At 53.7% G+C, this 21,869-nt stretch overlaps 1 protein-coding gene across 1 annotated transcript in view; it reads left to right on the top strand.

Moving 5' to 3' along the window:
- LOC119104516 (netrin receptor UNC5C) overlaps positions 1–21,869 on the top strand; it is a 104,346-nt gene that overhangs the window by 70,021 nt on the left and 12,456 nt on the right. The window contains exons 5-7 of the mRNA XM_037228231.1: positions 13,887–14,054; positions 17,623–17,787; positions 19,177–19,218. Coding sequence (XP_037084126.1) covers positions 13,887–14,054; positions 17,623–17,787; positions 19,177–19,218 — 375 coding nt within the window. The remainder of the gene's footprint in view (positions 1–13,886; positions 14,055–17,622; positions 17,788–19,176; positions 19,219–21,869) is intronic.

Consider the following 21,869-nt stretch of genomic DNA (forward strand, 5'->3'; position numbering starts at 1 on the left):
AATGCGCCGGTGCTGTCGCTCATCTGCGTGGTGCGGTGCGCCGCGCAATGGGAGAGGCTGACCAGTGACGTCACGTGGTCGCGGTATCGAATGCAGATCTTGCGCGGCGTGCGTTTGATGTGGTGATCGTTGCCTTTGCTTTTGGTGCGCTCTCGGAAGGTCAGCGCAAGATTAATACCTTTCGTGTGGTGTCCATGAAAAAGCCAGAGTGTAGCTTCTTGTTCGGTTGGGGGTTGGGGTTGGGGGTTGGGTGATGAGTGTGCTGGTCTAACCCCGCAGGTTGAAGAGGGAAGTGAGTGAAATTCGGGGAGAATGTTTTTTTGTGCTATTCTTTTGGGTGTAGGTTTGTTCAATCTTCTCTGCTCAGCCCCAGCTCGTTTTGCGAATCTTCTTCCCGGAAAAGAAATCTTCGGTTCACTGGACTATCGTCTTCAACAAAAACGTGCGTGTTGTTAAGTTGTCCATTGTTAAGTCTTATATGGGTTCGCAGACTTCAACTTGGACACAACATGTTACAAAAGAATACGGCGGCTTGTCAAAACGTCTTCCAAATGCACAAAGACCTTCGCACGATTTTATCGATCTGATCGGTAAAAGTCTTCATTGCAGACTTGCATGACGTGTTCTTATTTTCATAATTTCATGACTTGGCACCAAACGTACCGTGCCATCAATATCATCACTCGATTTTTTCGGTCTGAAGATCTGTGTGAAAACGAAAGGATGTGGAATGGCACCGCCAGTTTAAGGAAGCGTGTCCAAAGTGTTTGTTGCGTTGACGAAATCTTTTTCCTGGAATTAAACCGCCTCTAAGTTTTGTGAAATTAGTCACCTCCGTGACAATTCTAGGAGCACGATCGGAAAAACATTAGCGTCCAGATTTCTGATCACCCTAAGAGAACCCTTCCGAACAGCCTGCCTCACGCAAACGGTGGAATAAATGCGTACCATTACACCCTAAGCACCTGACCAAGTTAGTTCGACGCCTCCCTAAAAGCTCAATAAATCATCGAACCGATGGCAATTCAGCTTATTCGATTCTGCCAGCTACGGACGCACTGGGCCATGGCGCTCTTCAATCTTCATTGGCCATGTAATCCCATTACCATTAGGACCCAGCTCCGGGTCACAACATGGTGCTCTCGTCCGTGGTGTGGACTCGAATGCTAGCCGGGTGGACTGCACCATAGTCCCATGTGTCCATGTTCCAAACCATGTGTCCCACCACCATCTGTGCCACCACCATATGTGCCATGTCATCGTTACATAGGATTGACGACCTGATTGCGTGGTTGAGGCCAAGAGCCCGTCCCAGTACGTGCTGGGCCAAAACGCGTCACGAATGGGGTAAATGCGCAACATAAAATCAGTGTATGGACATATTTTATGTGCAGTTTCCTCAAAAGTTGGCAAAACGACCCATCCGGTACTTCATTGCCTACCGCCGAGGCCCTCTGGGCACCCTAAATCAGCGTGATTGTGCCTGCACTGCGGCGACACTCCTCCCCAGCACGGCAAAAAGTTGGAGAAGTCCTAGTGATTGGGGGTCTTGGGTCTAATGCCTGTATCTCCCTCACCAGGCAAACAAGTGGAAGAGCAACGAGCGTAAGATGTATTGCCGATCATGCCTTTGTTTGATATGTTCGTGTTTCGCTGCGGCCGTTGGCGTGGGATATTTTGGTGCTAACCACAACAGCCATCCCGGCCAGTGCGTTAAAAACTGGGGGAAACCGCACTGCAGCAGAGGTGATTGACTCAGCTGAGCTTGATAGCGTTCCCACCTATATATATATATATATATATATATATATATATATATATATATATATATATATATATATATATATATATATATATATATATATATACATCCTTGGCGGTTTCGATAGCTTAAGTACTTTTTGTCAGCCGACTGGCACCGACGCTTCCCTCGGGTCACGAGGAGGTTGGGGGGGGGGAGAGACTCCGGCCTCTGGGCCACGGCGGCCCCCTCCCCCAGCCGCTGATCTTCTATGGTGTGGACGCCCATCGGCTCCAACGTTAGATGGCCGACGCCAACCAAAAGGGTGATCGTCAACGTCCCGTGTCGCCCGGTGCAAATCTTACGGTGACGTTTAAATGGCGCGCGCCTTCCAGATTTTCGCCAGATGTGAAAAGATCGTTGCGTAAGTAAACGGCTCAGACATTGACAGGGAATACAGGTCGGGGATCCATTGAGAATTAAGCAGGCTCATGCAGCATGGCCAGGATGACGCAGTTCCGTATCTGGCCCGGAAGAGGGCCGCGGAACGCTCCGGAGAGGGCCCTTGGGATGCGCCGCTCGCTCCAGCTATGTGGGCGTTTGATCCACGCCTCCACTCCTGAGCTTGTTTCGAGGGTTAATGAGGACCGCCGGTGGGGTAAACACCCTCCGCGACCATGATGTATCGGCAGTTGCCCCCGTTCGCGAGGAAAACACGCTTACCTCGCGCAATGCGATTAGACGGGCCTCCCGCCGGCTCGATCCCGCGGGGGTGATGTGCAGATAAGATATGGGAGGCCGAATTTAGAGGGGCGTGCGCGGTGCTACTCAGTTGGTCATTTGTATGTATTTCGGGAGGCGAGGGAAGTACGTGGTAATGTGGCTGTTTTTCTGCCTCATTACCACTAATCGCAAACATTTGCGCTGAGGGCGTCGTTTGGAGGGCGTTGTCGTTGCGGTACTAGCTAAGTGGGGTGTCAGACCGTCAGCGGTGTCACCGCGCAGTAGCAATTCCCTTACCCAAAGGCTAATCCCCTTCCCGCAAGCGGCAACACGGGTCTTTCCGCATGTGAACTTTTCCCTGAGCTCTGGCGGTAGATCTGTGTCAGTCCGTTCCCCCATCGGAACTGGATACTGGCGACGCCCCTGTCCCCATCAGAACCAGATGGTGGCGACGCCCCTGCCCCCATCGGAGCTAGGTGCTGACGACGCCCCTGCTCTGGCCGTTCCTCATCCCGCGGCTGAAAGCGAACAAGGTGGGCGTGTGGAAGCTCATTTGTTGCCGGCCTGGTACACTAGCCTGACTCCAGCGCGGGTTGGCGATATATCTGCGGACGTGGCGGACCACAAGACGCCGCCGCTCCAGACATACTACTATTTTATTGGTGCGAGCTGGAGCATTGTAAAAGGCCGGGCGGTCGGATCTTCATTGCACAGCTCTGGGGCGCAGTGAAATTTGCATATCATTTTTCGGAATTTGGTCGGCGCGGGAAAAGATCCAGCTAAGTTTCGTGGATTTGCATCATTGAATGAGAGGGGAACAGGATCAGCGCCCAGACTAAGAACCACGTGGGGCGCGATTTTCGTTAGTTCGGACACCGTGCTTGTGGTTGAGGTAGAATGCTACGACCGCGGGATATTTCGACATTTAACGAGTGATGCATCAAATGGATTTGGACTAAGAAACAGGGAAGCTGGTGCGCGGGTATCGCAAATGGGCAATGACGTGGGGTTAAAATGAAGCTCAGATGTTCTTTTTTTGCTAACACTTCAGAGTATGCCGTATATGTGTAAGGTCTGAGAGATTTTTCGATGTGGGAACGTATTAAATTCATGTGTGCAATGCACTCCTTGTAATGGTACTTGTCATTGCGTGAGAGACATGCTCGCATTCTGTCTCTTGCAGTGTCAAGCTATGCCATGTGCGTATATGCTTTTCGGAACGCCATCTACTGATGAGATAGCCAGGGTAAATAATCAACTAAAATCCGAAATTTCTTGGTATCGGCAGTTTTGCCTCGGCGAGCTTGCATATCTCTCTCCCTTCCCGGCGGCCAAATGTGTGGAACACGCGTCACAAAATACCGTCAAATCTCCGCAGCAAATATACTGAGTCGCACGCAGGACTCGCGGCAACTCAATCCGCGCCATGCAAAGAGCCTCGTCCCGACATATTCGATGTCCCGCCTCTTGCCAGCGACGCCTGTCCAGCCCCCGCGAAGCCCCGGAGATCACCCAGCGCTCTGCACCGGGTCGATTCGGCGTGACGCCCAGATTGTCTTCTCGACAGGAGCGGCACAGGGGCGGGCCATGTTGGCGCCGGTCGATCATCGATCGTCGGGGTCGTCGGGATGAAGCTGCGACGGTCCCGTCGCCCCCGTGACCATCTCGCTGGGGTTGTCTCTGTGGGTGTGACCACGGGGGGAGGAGGCTGGGGGCATGTCTCGCGCAGTTCTCCCAACATGACATGTTTCCTCCATCTGCTCTTAATCAGTCCTAGTCTAAACCAATCCCTCCAACTATTCCTGTGAAATGCACTGTTTTCATGGTTCCCATTTTTGCATGTAGGCTGGCCGCCAAGTTTCAGTTGACCCCTCCAATTCCGAGAGTCTCCCGAAATTTTGAGACGTGGCTACAAACATGGCTGTCTCGCGCGTGCAGCTTTCGTGCGTCGGCCCGTGTCATCCCTTCCGGGAAGGATGTAGCGCGGTAGGCAGAGCGTTTGTAAACGACCGTGGGTTAGGTCGTGGGTTGCAGCTGTATTTTGTCATGCAAAATACAGCTGTATTTTAAAATGTCATGCAAAAATACAGCTGTATGTAAATAACCAACTGTATTTTGTCATGCAAAGATCCGTGCAGTGCTTCGAGGATCTATTGCTTCCCGCCGTAACCGATGTGACAGATTCAGACACCAAATGACGAGCGAATTCTCAAACGTCGTGAAATTTCCCCAAAATCATTAATGCACCCCGATTCGTGGGGCGATAGATGGCGAAGCCAGCGCGGGAGCTGTCTGATTCGAACCCAATGCGCGCTGCTGGTCCCAATCAGATCCCAGATGACACCTTGTCCCACTGTGCGCCGCCGAGCCCAATTAGTCGGCCGTGCGACCGGCTGTTCCACTGTGCGCCGGCGGGCCCAATCAGGCAGGCCGGTGGCGGCGGATCGGGGCGTCGGATTCGACGAACGGTCGTCGTTGCTGTCGACATTGGCGGGGGGGGCGGGGGCGAACGCGCCCGCTCGCGCGTCCAAATTGGATTTGGGGCTTCCGCTGGCTGGACTCGGCGGGTTCCATCATGGTCTGTGACCAGGGCGAGGGCGAGACCGTCTGCGGCAGCGACGATAACGGCTTCTGGAATGACGTCTTTATATGCGTATCCTATGTGCTGCGTATTGTAACGGGTATGTCCGTGTTGTGGACAGATACTTCACCTCACAGGGTCATGCGCTGTGAGGTGAATTGACGCACTGTAAGGCCGCAGTTTCACAGTATCATGCTGTGAGAAGTCGGGTTAATTGCGGTATCAGTATCATGGTATCAGAAGGACGCGTGAACATCACTGACACCACTTGCACAGCCATTAAGCATGCTCAGTAGGCTTCTGGTCTGAATAAACGCATGTCAGGCTTTTAGAGGAGCTAAGGTTTCTTTGCGGCGTTTGTGTAGGCAATTCTGTCCAAACGGGCGACATTTTTCGCGAATGAAAACCGACGCATGGGCCATTCATCGATCCACCGGCTGTCATGCAAGATCACGGCCAGCCGTTTGTTAACCGCGCCAACAGCGGCATGAGCGGTCATAATATTATTCAAAATGGGCGCAGCTTAGAGTCAATGGCTCCAGTCCCTCATGAAGATGGACGCGATGGGAGCGGTGTCAGTGTCAGTGCCAGTGTCGGGTGCGGGTGTCATTGCTCAGTGACGCCGCGAGGCCGCGGCTGACGTCATCAAGCTGGCTGGCCGCTGGCCAGGCTGTGACCTTGACCTTTGACCTGGCGCTGGAGCTCAAGGATCGGAGTCTTTTATGCGCGACACGGCGAGCTGCGGTGGCACTTTTGATATCGTGTAATGCATGATGCATCCTGCAGATTTGGCACCAATCTACGCTGACCTTGAGAAGACGCTGTCGCAATGCATCACGTCAAAAAGTACTTAAACGTCCGCGATATATCTCTACAATGGCCTGCTTTATTGTTATTGTAGTTGCTCATGTTTGTCCGGCGTGTGTCGCTGACGTGTTGGATCTGCGAAGCCTGGCTTGGACACAGTCACGCTCCAGATGGCTATCCGCGCTCTCAGCCCGTCTGTGACTGACGCTATCCAGAACGAATCACCTTCAGACTGATCCCGTTGTCTGGATGGGCGCTTTAAATCATCCAGGTCGCCATTTGCTGTGGTGTATTGCCATTTCGAATCGGTGGGATGCCGCCATGAAATTATGCTTCGCTTCAATTCGATCTTGTCGCGCCTGACATTCAAGGAGCCTTCCTGAAGTTTCCCTGATAAAGTGAGTGATCATGCTTGCATGAGTTTGTGATTGATCGGCTGAAGTCAGCTTATCATGGTAATACAGAGCCAAAGATGGGTGGTGGGCGTCGCCGCCTGCTTTTCAGGGCGTCTGAGGTCCCGCGGTGGTATTGCTCGTTTCTCAGAAGTTTTCGGAGTCCCTCTCGAAAACCGGATGCAAACTTCGTGGTTGAAACAAAATCACATGGTTTTGCTGCAGGCTACGGATAGCATACATACGGAAGTCGGAGGTACCGTGACCATACTGGTCGGCACTCAGTAGGATATGGAATCCCACTTCATAATCGAATGTCAACTTTGCGGTAAGAGCAAGATCACATCGTTTTCCTGCAAGCTGCAGATAGCGTACCTGCCGAACACTCAACACGTGCAATGCTGCTTGACCGCTTTTTGGCTTCAGCACTACGTAGTGGGCTTCTCACTCGCTACCACGGCCACGAGGAGGTCATACTGCTTACCTGAAGAAGGGCCCTGGATCTATGGCTCGCGGCAGCGTGAAGACCTTTTTGTTAAGTGAGTATCGCCATAGGAGAGCTTGTATGACAGTCTGACCGGAAAACAAACGGAAGAAAAAGAGAGATCAAAGCAAGGACGGCGAAGGGATGACCCGCTTCTAGTGGCTGCTGGGCCGCAGCTGGATAAGACACGTTGGTCGGAAGCTCCTCGTTGTTGGTGGTGTCCCATCCTGGCTCTCATAACGACTCAGATTGGTCACCAATCTTGTCCAGATCACTGTCGTCACATGATTTAGCCCGCCAAAAAGTGGTTCGAAAATGAGGAATAAATTTTTGAATCCAAAGGGTATCTACATCATTATCACCACGGTCACCTTTGCGGTTTTTACTTTACCGTTACGAGGTTAGGTGCAACGCACCCGAATACCCAAATTATTCCGCGTTTGGTATGGGATCTTGTCAACAAAGTTCGCTACGGGCTCCAAGCACCACGATCGGTCACGGCATCCCTACATGCATGTATCCGCTTAACACAAGTGTGTCTTTTATTTCTTGTGTGAAAGCATTACATTGATGGTACAGGTCAAAAACGGGCCCATTATGTATTTGAGAGCTTCTGTGTCTTAAACGCCGGGGCTCCCGCCGCCCAAAATCGTGTCACGACACGAAAAGGAAATGTGATCCCCCCGCTGACGGCGCGCGGTGACATGGGATGGTTTTATAATCACACGACCTTTTGTGGAGCTTGTTATTGATTGTGGTGTCAGCTGGATGTTTGCGGTTAGATCCGACCCAACGTCGGCTGTTTGACAACTGCGTAATAAATAGACCGACTCTTGTCCTGGCGGCGCCCTGATTAACGGAACACTAGCTGCTGACAGCGGTATAATGAATAGAGCGTAGTCGAGTACGCTCAGGTGCGAATCGATTATGAAGATAGATGATCGTTGAGGACGAGTTGTGTGTCTCTAGTGCGTCCGGGGGAACTCGAGCACATGCTTGCTGATTGGTGTTTGGAAAAGTGACCGGCATGTAAAGTGGCGAAATGAGAACAAGATGATCGCATTTATTTAGATGCCGCACCTCACCGCGGCTGTAATTGCATCCATGCATCGCATCGCGAAAACAACATCGACTTCCCGATCGTTCTCCACTGCAAAGCACTGGAGCCGTCACAAAACCAACCCATCTCAAGCTTAAAGCCTTTCTCTCCCGCTCTCGGCCATCCGCCCGGGCCGTGTTGGTGCCTCTCCGGGGGCGTTTCTGCCGGCCGGGTGGCAGGTACAAATGCCCCGCCGTCGGTTGGCGTCGGTTTCGGAGAATCGCCCCGGGGCCCGGCGGTCCCCGAGGGGCCGCAGACTATTGCCAATCGCCTGGGGCGCCGCTGAAGAGGTCAGTGACGCTTCGGGGAGATTGTGGTGGAAGGTGGTGGTGGTTTGGCGAGTGGAAAAAGACAAAGATAAACGTATATTTAAGGATGAGGCTACAACTTATAATTGGCTCACACCATCGGACATTTCACGTGACGTTTTTTGACACAGCTTAAAAATGGTACTATGCAGTTAATCATGGAGGCTTACGAATTTTGTTTGAAATCTAGATCAAGGAGTGTTGTGATAATCATCTAACGGGCTTTAATTTACGCTCACATTGACGGCTGCTTGTTACACAATCGTGCAACACAATGCGTTGCAGACTCTTAGAAATGCTGCCGGCCTTACATTTGCCGTAAATGATAGGAGGGCACGCGACAGCGTGGGGGGCTAGATCAACCAGATGCACGTTGGCCCTCAACAATATAATTTACCCACCACGCCCATAGTGACCGGAGCAAGAATAGCCACGCTGTGTTGTGGATGTGTCGAGATGTCGCATACAAATGCGCATGCGAGTGCAGTTCATAAGTGCTCACCTGTTGTACCAAAGCCGCCACGAAATCCTCCGAAATCGTTGGTGCGTAAGTGCAGTCTGGCCAGTCACATGGCGATTATACAGTTGCGTTGAAAAGGACAACAGCGGGTTAATACTTTGTCGTGCGAGATAACTTGTCGCGTAAGGTACCCTACGCGTTCAATCGATGGGCGTTCTTTACTCTACGACTGCTGCCATTTCAGAGCATCTGCCCAAAAATTATAGAATGTCTCAGTTCCATTTTCCGCTTGGAACTGACGCTTCTCCAATGTTACAAACATTCCAAAGTACAGTGCAAATGGAATAATGGACCCTGACGTCAACACACGACTTAACTGTGACGAGACTGTGATGTGCCCGGCCCCTCGTCTTGGATTTTCATGATGGATCTGCGTATTTACCCACTAGCGCCAGTACCGGGAGCATACGCCGGTTTTTCTCTGCTGCGCCTGCTGCCAGTTATCTTTCCAGCACCTCCCGCCGCGGGGCATGTCAGTCCAAGTGTCACGTGCTGATATGGCGGCTTAGCGCGCTCGTTAGCGTAGCGTCCGTAGGCCATTCGTCATGTTTGGACGGCGTTTTTCTGCGCGTGCCCCGCGGCGAAAGCAAACCCAGCGGGCGGGAAGGTGGGTGGATAAAAAACTTCACGCAGTGACGTGTCGAGCCGGGCGCTGCTGCTGCCAGATGTTAGTTGTTTCGCGGATGGCGTGGATCTGATGGGTTTCGACGGGTGTCTGTAGTTTGTCGGGTTTTCATGCCCGAAATAAACCCGATGTTGAATCTCTTCCATGATGTGTAACAGTTTTCATGCTCATAAATATCAGCGCCGCGTTACGCCATAAATCCTGCCGATTCTGTCGTCTCTCATCGTTATATGGCCCAACAATTTTATCAAGTCGCCATCAGCAGCGCGTCGGTTTGCAAACCCTTGACGAACCGTTTCACTCAAGGCAAGGCCAAGTCGGCCGTAAAATGCCTGCCCATCACTGAAGCCACGTTGTATCATTCGATGCCATTCACGGTGATTAACGATCATGGAGCATGAACAGTGCTCCATTGTGGCACTGCATGGGGTGTGCAATAACCATCAGCTGAGTCAAACGCTTGATTTACTGCCTGCGCGCCCTATTCCTTCAAATGAGATCATTCATTTCACCTTGTTACCGCGTGGGGTTGGAAGCAGTTATTCCGGGGCGAGCCGTGGCTTGTTATTATGGGATGTGCGTTGTTGCAAGGCGACGAGGTTGTGGGTTCTATCCTCGATGCTGGCTGCGCTTTTGTTTCACCTACAAAAGAGATGAACAGCTTGCGAGGGCGTTGTAAACAGGACTCATTTTTTTCGAACAAGATTGTCAAGTGTAGGCAAACGTGATTCGACATACCAAACAAAATTATCGCGGCATTGCCAGGTACGACCGCGATGGAGGTTTTGATGTCACAGTTTTGGGTCAGCTATGGCGAAGGCTACCATGTCCAACACAAATGCCGACTTACGGGTTAACCTGTCGGAGCTTTCAAGCCACTGACGGCACTTGGTGTGCTGGATCGGTCTCCGTCACGAAATGAAGGGGTCAGAGTCGTTCGTCAACTCAGTTCGTTTTCCAACTGCCAGATCATGTGGCTGTGTGCTGTGGGGGGGGGGGGGGGGGTATCGTGTTACGAAGCCCTTATATTAAAACATATATGACGCATCATACGACTAGCATCAGAGGGCGCTCATGTGGGTCTTACGGACGAGACAACAAAGCCGCGGCAGGTATTTTTGCGGTGCCTTCCCCGCACCTGCCCCGAGCGTTTCCAAACGAAAGCCCCTCCTCGGATCCTAAATGAAAGCTCTTCCCTTCTCAACTTGGATTGCGACAACTTCGCTTTCAGCCAAAAACACTTGACAATTTCTGCAGAAGGCAGCACGATCGTCAACACAGTTCGAGCACTTGTTTCCCGCTAGTGTCGTCCCAGCCGTCCCCCAGAACCACTGCGCGCTGTCCTCTGTCCTCTGCCGCGGTGACCCCGCGTCATCCGGCAGCGTTATCGCTTCCGTCAGACCCCCCCCCCGCCCCCAGCTCGTCCCCCCTTCCCCTGGTCGGTGCTGTCATCCACAGCGGTCGCCGACGCTGACGACGTTTTCCGTGGGGTATCTGCGGCGCCAGACGGCTGCGTCGAGTCTGTCTCGACGGGGAGACGCCGAGAGACTGATTTGTCTCCGCGGGGAGACGCCAAAGACTGATCTGTCTCCGCCGAGAGACGCCAGTAGACTGGTCTGTCTCCGCGGGGAGACGATAATAGACGGATTTGTATCCGCGGGGAGACGCTGATAGACGGTTTGTCTCCGTGGGGAGACGCCGAGAGACCGATTCGTTTCCACGGAAAAATGTCGGGAAACGGAGGGGGGGGGGGGGGGCATCTGCTGATTTGCACTGGCTGTGCATGGCTGGGAAGAGGTCCGTCTCACTGAGCTGCGCTCGCTATACACCCCACTGGCAGCACGGGCGCCAGTTCACTTGGCCTCTAAAATTTGTTGAAAGGGCATCATCTGGCTGTTTTATCCGATTTAAGCGTTATGGTGGTAAAACGACCACATTTTTTAATCAGGTGTGTTAACTGACAAGAGCGTGACTTCGGTTAAACGATTGTTTATGTTTAGCCTAATGCACACTGCACAGTGTTTGATAAAGGACCAGTTCCAAGTCGCGTGATGATATGGGACATCCATCCCTCGAAGTTACCGAACGGTCATCGATGCAAGTATCTGATGCTTATCTAAGTATCTTAGGTCATCGATGCAAGTGTCTGAGCTCCTGCAGCTGAGCGTTCGCAGCGGTTAATCCGGTCGCCACAGAACGGCAAGCGAAATTCACGCATGCGGATCTGGCTCTTCCGATCCAGCGTAGATCAGACTCTGTTGGATTGAAAGAAGGACCAGACCAGACAGCACTCACAACCACCTGTGCCAAGACACCTTTCCCGAGCATATGAAAGGGGCGGGGGGGGGGGGGGGGGGCGGTGGCGGCGGTGGCCACGTCGCGTTAATTGATTGGCCCGAGTTTGGCGGCGGCGTCTCGGAACGGCTATTCATCATCGGCCTCCGCCCAAACCCTGATGGACGACGTGTTTGCTTTTCTTGGGACGTGGATCAAAACATCTCGTGCCTGAATTAACAGGTGTGCTGTGGTGATTTATGGCGGTGGGAACGCCCGGAGAGCGGCCTGGAGTCCGTGGGCGGAATCGCCTGAGTCCGTGGGCGGAATCGTCTGGAGTCCGTGGGCGGAATCGTCTAGAATCCGTGGGTGGAATCGTCCGGGTTCCGTTAGTGGAAAGAGAGCGGTGAGAGGAATAGGTCAAGACGTAGGGAATAGGATAGGTTCAGAAGGGTGGTTTAAGTTTGACTTTCGTGTGACATTTAGCAAACGCATATTGGCGGAATGACGTCTGGCTGTCTCCTATGAATTGGAAGGGTTAAGCAGATAAGGATTTTAATGATGGTAGATTTAGTAGCGATAGGGACTTTAACTACGGTATATTTAATAGTGATAGGAACTTCAATGACAGTAGATTAATAGTGATCGTAATTTAAAGCAGTGAACCTTGATCACCGCACAGACCGGCACGTGCATATGGTGTGGTGATCTGGTTAAGATCAACTCACCTTCCTCGTCGTAAGGATTATCGTGCGTGAAATTACTTTTGATGGCGCATTACCCGTGCGTCTGTCAGCATTAGCCCAGCCGTGGTAGTCCAGTGCCGTAAATGAGGGTAAATGCGTCTCCATCGCGTTCCCTTAATGTTTCATTACACCGACCTGCGTTCTGGGAACATGGGCCCCATAAAAGCCCGTTACCTGCCCTGGCCGATCTACTAACGACTCGACTGATGAAACGCACCACGGACAGCGACGAAGGTACGCACACACACACGCATGCACGCACGCGCGCACGCGCGCACGCACGCACGCACGCACGCACGCACGCACGCACGCACGCACGCACGCACGCACGCACGCACGCACGCACACACGCACGCACACACACACACACACACACACACACACACACACACACACACATATATATATATATATATATATATATATATATATATATATATATATATATATATATAAATGGGGCGCCTTCGCCCAATCTTCTCGCCCATTTACTCGCCGCCAACAGCGCTTGCGCCAGTCGCACGAGCAATTTAGCGAAATCATTCGGCGATATCGGGGGCGATCAGCTTACCTCTGCAGCCGTCTTTCAGGCCTTACTTCGCGCCTCCAACGGCCGCTGACCGGACCGCCTCGGGCGATGACGTCATCGCCCCTTCACAACGCGCCCCGTGGACCTTGCCAGCGGTTGAATAGGGTCACGCCGCGACCTGCACTCTTTGCGAAGGGAGCGCCGCCTGTATTGGATCTAGGCTAATGGTCCATTCAGTGATTCTGCAACGGGGGCCGTTATTTCTCATTATCCCGTACGAATTCCGCGGGGATAATCGCGCGCCAGGGATAATGGCGCCGGCGCGTGACGCGTCGCCATTGATGAGGGCGCCGCCGGCGGGCCGGCGGCTTGACCTTTCTGACCTCGCTGAGGCTGCTGCCCCAAGGGGAGGTCGTGCAGACGGTGGCCTTGTTTGAACTGCGCGGTCGCCTCAGCTGCTGTTGAAGGCGGCTGGCCTGTTGTGAGGCCTTGACGGACGGAGTCACTGACCTCGATGCTGCACGTGGCTGGGTGGCGACCTAGCCGGCTGGGTAGCGGCGCGTTATTGACGTGTGTTGCCCCTCCCCAGGTCAATGTAAAAGTTGATCCGGTATGTTTGGAAGCTCTGGACCATGAACGTCTGCTTGTGTTGGTTGTCCAATGCAAGGACTACCTAGTAACGCAAAATGCGCGTGCCAAATGTCAATTCGTGTGGGGAAGAGGCCGCTTCGTTATCGCCCGATGCCTCCGCATCATCAACGGGTGTCTGAGTGCAATCTTCATCCTTATTGACTGGTCCTTAACCTGGACTGGACCTGGTCCTTTGATCGGATTTTGGCGGTGCTCCCCATGGGCGGTGCTCCCCTACGGTGCTCCCCTGTTGCAGTGCACACTGGCTGGTCCTGCCAGTCTGTATGCTCTCCTGCCGTCCCTGGCCGGCCCCTGACGACGCCCCCTGTGTGCTCCCCCGCTGTCTCCGATCGGGCCCTGACGTCGCCCACCTGTGTGCTCTCCTGCCGTCTCTGGCCGGCCCCTAACGACGTCCGCCTTGTTGCAGTGGACGGCGGCTGGTCCAGCTGGGGCGCCTGGTCCGACTGTAACCCGCAGTGTGGTCCGGGTCAGATGACGCGGCGACGTACCTGCGACAGCCCGCGACCGCTCAACGGGGGCCAGGCGTGCCGCGGCCCCGCCCGCCAGACGGCCGAGTGCAACTCACTCTGCCCACGTGAGTGCACACTCCGTGGAGTGACTGTGGCTCCGGCTCTGAGTGTTTTTTCCCGGCCCTGGATGGCTGGAGTTGAAATGTAAGTTTGGCGGTTTCTTGGTGCTGTGGGGCATGCTTTGTGATGAATGCAGCAAAGAAAGCTGATATAAGATTTCCGTCCAGTAAAACCTTTCAGAAGAAATGCCTAGATTAAAAGCGTTGACGTTTCAAAAGGATGTCTTCAGAACATCTCGTCATTGACGCCTGCAATTTGCAAACGACACATGCCTTAGTTTGTGTTCGTGTCATCAAAAACTAGCAGGTGGTCATTGGCAGAGAACTGAAAATGCTCTCTTGTAAAATAAACCGCAAAATTAAACGTTGGTCAGAGATGTCCTCAAAGCCAGCAACGTAAACATATTCTATGGACATGTAGTAGACGACCATCACGTCGGCACGTATACTTTTCTTTTCATCGGCGATCATGCCCGTTTTCCTGCACACATTTCTCTTTTGCATGTGATTTGTCAGTTGTAACAATCCTGTCACTTTCCATAGGCCTTTGTGACTGTAATTTCCGGTTTCACTTCCGCATACATCCTGAGCGATTTATCAAATAATGAATGTCACCTGCCCCAAGGCTGCGTGAATGGGTCAAAATCAATACAACCAACATTCATGGTACATCAGTGTATGCTTGCTGAAGAGGCATTGCGGTTGTATTGTTGCTCTGGCTTTCAGTCTTGCGAGTTTCCTCGCCTGTTGCGTTTGGCATGGCGCCCCTTAGTGTGTGCGTTGTAACAGCACAGCCACGTCTCGTCCAGCCGCAAGCACGTTCACCTTGCTACTGTTCCCGTGCTAACTTCGACTTCCGCTGCTTCCGTTGGAGACCAACTGCCGCTTACGTTTGGATATGATATAGATATGAATATTGGATATGGCCGCCGCTGTCGGCGACCGTTATTGCCGTAACAGTCAACAGTCGACAGCCGGTATCCTTGCATTAACGGCCATAGCGTTTTTAATCGGTTAGCGCTTGGCTCTTGCCACGTCGGGTCGAGCTTCAGTTGGAGACTTACCCGCACTTACGTCTGGATATGGCTAGGGTATGGCTGCTGTTGTCGGTGATCGTCGTTACTGTAACGGTCAACAGTCGACAGTCGGTACCGTAACATCAATGGCCATAACATTTTTAATCGATCGCACTTGGTTACGTGACGCCGTCACATTGGTTACGTGATGCCGTGACGCACGCACGCCGGAAACCGTCGCTTCTCACCCGAGGCCATGACCCTGCGACCCTGTCAAACACACCTGCCGCCGGCCGTCCGCCGCCGGACTCCGGACAGACAGAACACGAGGTCAAGTGGGGACAGGCAGACACCCGGCGTTGTTGGGCGTGACAGATGAACATTTGGCGTTGTGGGCTCACGCCTGAGAACACAAGCGGACAGGACATGACGCCATGTCGTCACGACATGGCGGACACTCTCTCCTGCAGTCGCAACACTGTCACCTCAGGATGGGGAGGGCATGGGTAAGGCAGCGGCGTAGGAGCCCCCCCCCCAAACACATGTTTTAACCCGAAGCTGGCCATACGCCGCCACAGGTACACGTGTGCCATGCGCGGCCAAAAGGCGAACTCAAAATTTGAAACTTCATTAAAAGTGGGTGGGCGATCGCACTTTTCGGTGTCGCATGCGGAAAATGCCACAACAGATGTTATTGACTCCATGGTCGCTGGTATTCATTCATATTATTCGTCATAGTTATATGTTATAGTTTGTTCACTATACGTAATTGTTCACATCATCGAGCATCACCAGTATCATTATCAGTATCACGTGCATTATTGTCGTATATCATGATTTGTTCCGGGCCTGAAGCCGCCATCTTGAGCTGGCAGGGACGGCGTCAGGCATGCGGGAGGGGCAGCACGTGCTAGGCGGCGGCAAAACGCCATGTCCCCCCCCCCCCCCCCCCGCTCCGTGTGTTGGTTATTGAATATTGCGAGGAGATACCACGGATGCATGCGCGATGTTTCGGACGGGTTTTAATAATTCGCTGCGGTAAAGGTTCTACCGAGGGTTTCGCCGGCAAGAGCGCATCAGTCACACCGATCACACCAATCACATCGATCACCGCCTGCACTGACCACACACTGAAATGTTATGAACTCCCTTTAGCAGCATCTTATCACCGTTGATCTGCTCCAGAGCAGTTCGTTACAAACGGACCTCACACAGTATTGCAATAAGCCGTTAGCTCTGATGATTTCGCGAACGGAGGCCAGCCATTCGCAGTCCGGTTCCTAACTTACTGGCCCTCCTAACGGGGGACAAAACGCGCGTTGCAGCGCCCCTGCAAACCCGCCCCCGCGGAAGACCGGACTTGCCTCGCGCGTCGCCGAGACGTCCGTCATTACATGTTATCTGCCGGGGAGCGGCCCACCGCGCCGCTGCCTGAGTCAGCGTCGTATCTCCAGTGGAGGGCATCGCCTTTGTCTGCCCGGGACGGCAGCCCCGGCTGAGTAAGCCGGCCGGCCGCCAGCGAGCTTGTTAAATGTCCCGCGCTGGCTTAATGGGTCGTGCGGAGAGCCACCGCCATAAAAATCAATTGCTGAAACTGGATACGTGTAATTGTGCGGGCGACATGGGGATGAATTGGCCAGCGTGACGGATAAATCGTGCATGATTGTGAGCCGTCGCCCGCGCCGGCTGGAGCGGGGCGGGGTTATGGACAGCTAGTGCGTCACGACCTTTCTGGGGAGACGCTGCTTGATTTGTGAGTGACAGGCTGGCATGGAACATGAGCGTCGTGAATGCTTCGCAGGCACATTTTGGGTTCTGGTGCGTGTAAGTGGCTGTACGTTTACCAGCGTCAGATGGTGATAAGCGTCTATCTAATTCCTGCGTTGACGTAATGAGGTGTTTTGTGGTATCAATTGATCGCATGTGGCGGCTGTACGCCAGCTTAGACGACGTTACATGGTGTTAGGCTTCTCTATCTTTTAGTGTTGACCTAGAGTGAGGTTATAATTGTTCCCGCAGACATAATGTCAGGATGTGATAGCTGAACGGCGTCGTGTTTCGCCTAGAGTGTCATGTTCTGAATCAGGACATCGCGCTTTTAACAAATGATTGCATCATTTGATGCCGGCACGGTATTATCCGACTTGCGCCAATGTATTGCATCTGCATCCGTCCAATAACATGGCTTCATTATTTCATATGCATCTACATCCTCATTTTTTATTAGCTGTCTTTCCTCGACATCAACCGGGTTGTGTCTTCGAGTAACCTAGCTCAACGCGCCTCTCTCTCCCTGCTCCCCTGTGCTCCTGACCTCACCCCTGCCCGCAGCGGTGGCACCCCTGTGCTCCTGACCTTGCACCCGCCGCAGCAGCGGCGCCCTTGCCAACCCGTGTACCGCGGACCCATCCCCTCCTCGCAGCATTGGGTGGCGCTCCGCCGACCCCTGACCTCTGCCCCTCACCGGCAGCGGTGGCGGGTGGCTGGAGGCAGTACGGCGACTGGTCGGCGTGTGACGTGTCGTGCCGACCCCTGACCTCTCTGCCCCTGGCCGGCAGCGGTGGCGGGCGGTTGGAGCCAGTACGGCGACTGGTCAGCATGCGACGCGTCGTGCCGGCAGTACCGGCGCCGCTCGTGCTCAGCGCCACCGCCCGAGCACGGCGGCCGGCCGTGCGCCGGACCCGACCGCGTCTCCAGGAACTGCTCAGAGACTGAGTGCACAGGTCAGGCGCGTGACCCGCCTGCCGACGGAGCGGGGTCGGTGACCTGGTGACTTGCTGAATTGGTGACTTGGTGACATGATGACTTGCTGACTTAATGGCATGATATCTGGTGACGTGATGCTTTGGTGGCGCGGTGAAGTGGTGACCTGATGGATGGCCTGGTGACGTGATGACTTGGTGGCGTGGTGAAGTGGCGACTTGATGATGGATGACCTGGTGACGTGATGACTTGGTGACACGATGACTTGGAGACGCGATGACTTGGTGACGTGATGACTTGGTGACGTGGCGACATGGTGAGTTGGTGTTGATGACCGCTTGGTGATCAGCCCCTCGTAAACCGAGGGGCAGGTGGATTCAAACCAGATGGCTCCGCCAAGGGTTTGTGATCATGTTATTCACACACAAAGTCGGTCATCTCACGCGTGACTGCGTACGTGTGTGGGTTGATGAGACCGTATGCGTTATATGAATCACTTGCGACTCATGTCACTCGCTCGCTCACTCGCGTTATTTTATTGGCACAATCGCATCACGTCACATGACAACTTCAACTCGCGTTCACAATTGGTCATGAGGGTTGGTTTCATACGCAGCAATGGCTGAGGACCACTTTGCGGTCCACACCCTCTCTAAGCCATGCTTGGGTGATGCTCTTCGTCGGCAGTATAACACCAGACTTTCGGCAAAGCCCCCCACCTTCTGCGTAAGTTGGGTGCTAAGCTGTCACCAGCGAGTGGAACATTCCAAACTTTTATGGGGCATTCCGAACACTACCTGAATTGCGCCCTGCAAATATTGCAACCCGTTCTCTTTATCGGCCTCCAGATTCCTTTCAGTCGGTTTTGCAGTAGCCGCACGCGCATATTTTCTTCTGCCGCGCCCATTTGAGGCGATTTGTCATATTGCATTGGCGTCTATGGTGCCATGCGTTACTTTCATGCTTCATCACTAACAATCGATGTTGGTTATTTGTCATATGACGATCAAAAGATTATTACCGTAGTGCAGTTAAAGATAAATGTATATTGTATCCGTGTATAGCACATATATTATAGGATAAAACACCTACATGCATCACATAACGACCGAAAGGTGCTTATCGCAACGATTTTGAACGCACGGTTTGGAGGTACCAACGACGTCAGTTTAACGTCACGACACAAATCATCACACCAGGCATTGCGATGGGCGGAAATATTTTTGATCGCACTATGCCGTCTTCTGTGTTTTTTCCGCCTGCTCATGCGATCTTATCACGCCTGCTCACGCTGTCTTGTCACGCCTGCTCACGCTGTCTTACCACGTCCGCTCACGCCGTTTTATCACGCCTGCTCACGCCGCGTAATCACGCCTGTCAAGCTGACAGCTTATTTGACTGTTCCGCAGGCGGACTGCTGCCGGGCCTGGAGCGAACAAGAACCGATCAAGGTACGTTCTTAGACCGGTCCTGCCCGTCTTCAGAGGGAATTTGCGTGTGACGTCACTGATTGTTAACGCGCGGAACGCGGCGAGTTGATTGGTTCTTTTATTGAAATGCTGTGAAGCTGAAGGGTGTTGGTGTGTTTTGACGGGGGCTGACTAATACAGGGTTCGTGTTGTGACGCGTCGGTTTTGCGTACGATGTGTTAGCGTTCCATCAGAATGTGTTGTGTTAACGTTCCATCAGAATGTGTTTTGTGAGCGTTCCATCAGAATGTGTTGACCTCGTATGCGTGTCTGGCGTTACGTTTATTACCAGGGGCGCGAAAGCGGCGGGGCAGATGGACTTACCCCGCCCCCTCCGCCCCCCCCACACACGCACTTTGCAAACAGCTGAATATAAGCCGCTCAATGTGCCATATTAAGTTTAACATAAAGTGACCAACAAGTATTTCTGTCTTTCCAAATGTTGATGGGCTCCTTCTCTTCTCAATTTGGTACAGTACGAACTGCGTGAACGTGCAAATGCCTTTTTATGTATTTTTTTGTACATTTCTTAAGTGTATTGTGTAACTTCTCTTGCAGTTATCTTATTCATCCTGATGCATTCATCAGGTGATTAAGTCAACCTATTCAAATGCTCGCAAGCCATGTTGACCGATTCTTTCACCATCCCGTAATCCACGCACCGTTATAATCCCCACCCGTGGAGTGACGTGGAGGGGTTTGATGTCGTGACTTGGAGGGGTTTGGCGTGTCGTGATGTGGAGGGATTTGACGAGTCGTGACGTGGAGGGGTTTGGCTTGCCGTGACGTGGAGGGATTTGACGTGTCGTGACGTGGAGGGGGTTCGGTGCGTCATGACGTGTAAGGACTTAACGTGTCGTGACGTGGAGGGATTTGGTGTGGGGTTTTGTGCGTCATGACGTGTAGGGACTTAACGTGTCGTGACGTGGAGGGATTTGGTGTGGGGTTTTGTGCGTCATGACGTGTAAGGACTTAACGTGTCGTGACGTGGAGGGATTTGGTGTGGGGTTTTGTGCGTCATGACGTGTAAGGACTTAACGTGTCGTGACGTGGAGGGATTTGGTGTGGGGTTTTGTGCGTCATGACGTGTAAGGACTTAACGTGTCGTGACGTGGAGGGATTTGGTGTGTCGTGACGTAAGGATTTAACGTGTCGTGACGTGGAGGGATTGACCTGTGACGTGGAGTTGTGTGACGTGTTGTGACGTGGACGTGGAGGGGCTTGGCGTGTCGCGACGCGGGTTGGGGGAGGGGGGTTGACGTGTCGTGTCGTGGAGGGGTTGGCTTGTGATGTAGAGGGGTGTGACGTGTCGTGACGTGGGGGAGGGGAGGGGTGTGACGTGTCGTGACGTGGGGGAGGGGAGGGGTGTGACGTGTCGTGACGTGGGGGAGGGGAGGGGTGTGACGTGTCGTGACGTGGGGGAGGGGAGGGGTGTGACGTGTCGTGACGTGGGGGAGGGGAGGGGTGTGACGTGTCGTGACGTGGGGGAGGGGAGGGGTGTGACGTGTCGTGACGTGGGGGAGGGGAGGGGTGTGACGTGTCGTGACGTGGGGGAGGGGAGGGGTGTGACGTGTCGTGACGTGGGGGAGGGGGTGACGTATCAGGACGCGGAGGGTCTTCAGAGTGCGCGGCTGGCACACCGACCCGAGCCGCACCCTGCCCGACGCCGCAACCCCAGCCGCGCAGTTTTATCACTCCGTCTACCCCTCGCCACACAGAAGCCGTAATCGGAGTCGGCTAATGACGCGGGGCGCTCGGAGCGGCGCTGTGTTTACCAGCGCGGGGCGTGTCGCGCTGTTTACACTCCGCTACCGTGTCGCCGTAGTAAACACAGCATTCCCGCGTTTTCGCGACCCGAAGCGGTGCTCGCCGGCCCCGTAATGGCGCGGGCATGTGCGGCGCGCAGCCATCGGTGGGGGATGGAGCGTGGGCCGTTGAGATCGCTGGCTACGCTTGCCGCGAACCGTGGTTTTACGCAGCTCGTTTACGCATTGAGCTATGTTACGCAGGAAAAAAAAACTCACCACCGTCGTTCTCTCACACAGCAGGCAGATGCATGTAAAACTAAAAATAGCTACATTTGCGCTCAAATGCATTTAAGTATCAGCATGTATTGGTAAGACAAGCTCGTTTCGATCTCATTAAGTCCTTTCCTTCATCTCTACACAGACATGCTTAGTTTCCTTGGTTTTTTGGTTTGCTGTGACACAAATGTGTTCCATGCTTCGCTGGCTGCAGCCCGGCCAGCCCCACAGCCCCGCTCAGCCCGATGGGGGTGTTCCTCCGCTCCCCTCGGGCGTCATACCCCGGGCGCGCCGGCGGCGGTCGTCTCCCCGCCGGCGGCATCTCCTGACAGGAAGTGCCCACGGTCGGCTGGATCCATTCTGGGGGCGGCCTCCGTGAGGGAGTGTAGCGGCATCGGCGCTTTCGGGCGCGGGCAGGCTGGGGGAGGCGGAGGAGGCGGGGAGGCGGGGAGGCGGGGAGAGGGGCGAGGGGCGAGGGTGACTAATTGTGCTGGAAGTGATGACGCGTCGTGTGTATACGGCCGGGATGTTATCAGTATATGATGCATGGCCCGAAAATTGCTCCGAAAATATTCCGCTGGGCTGGCACTGCTATGCGGTCGGGACGCG

This window comes from Pollicipes pollicipes, unplaced genomic scaffold (genome assembly GCF_011947565.3).
Source record: "Pollicipes pollicipes isolate AB1234 unplaced genomic scaffold, Ppol_2.1 Scaffold_6052;HRSCAF=7182_pilon_pilon_pilon, whole genome shotgun sequence".
Lineage (NCBI taxonomy): Eukaryota > Metazoa > Arthropoda > Thecostraca > Pollicipedomorpha > Pollicipedidae > Pollicipes > Pollicipes pollicipes.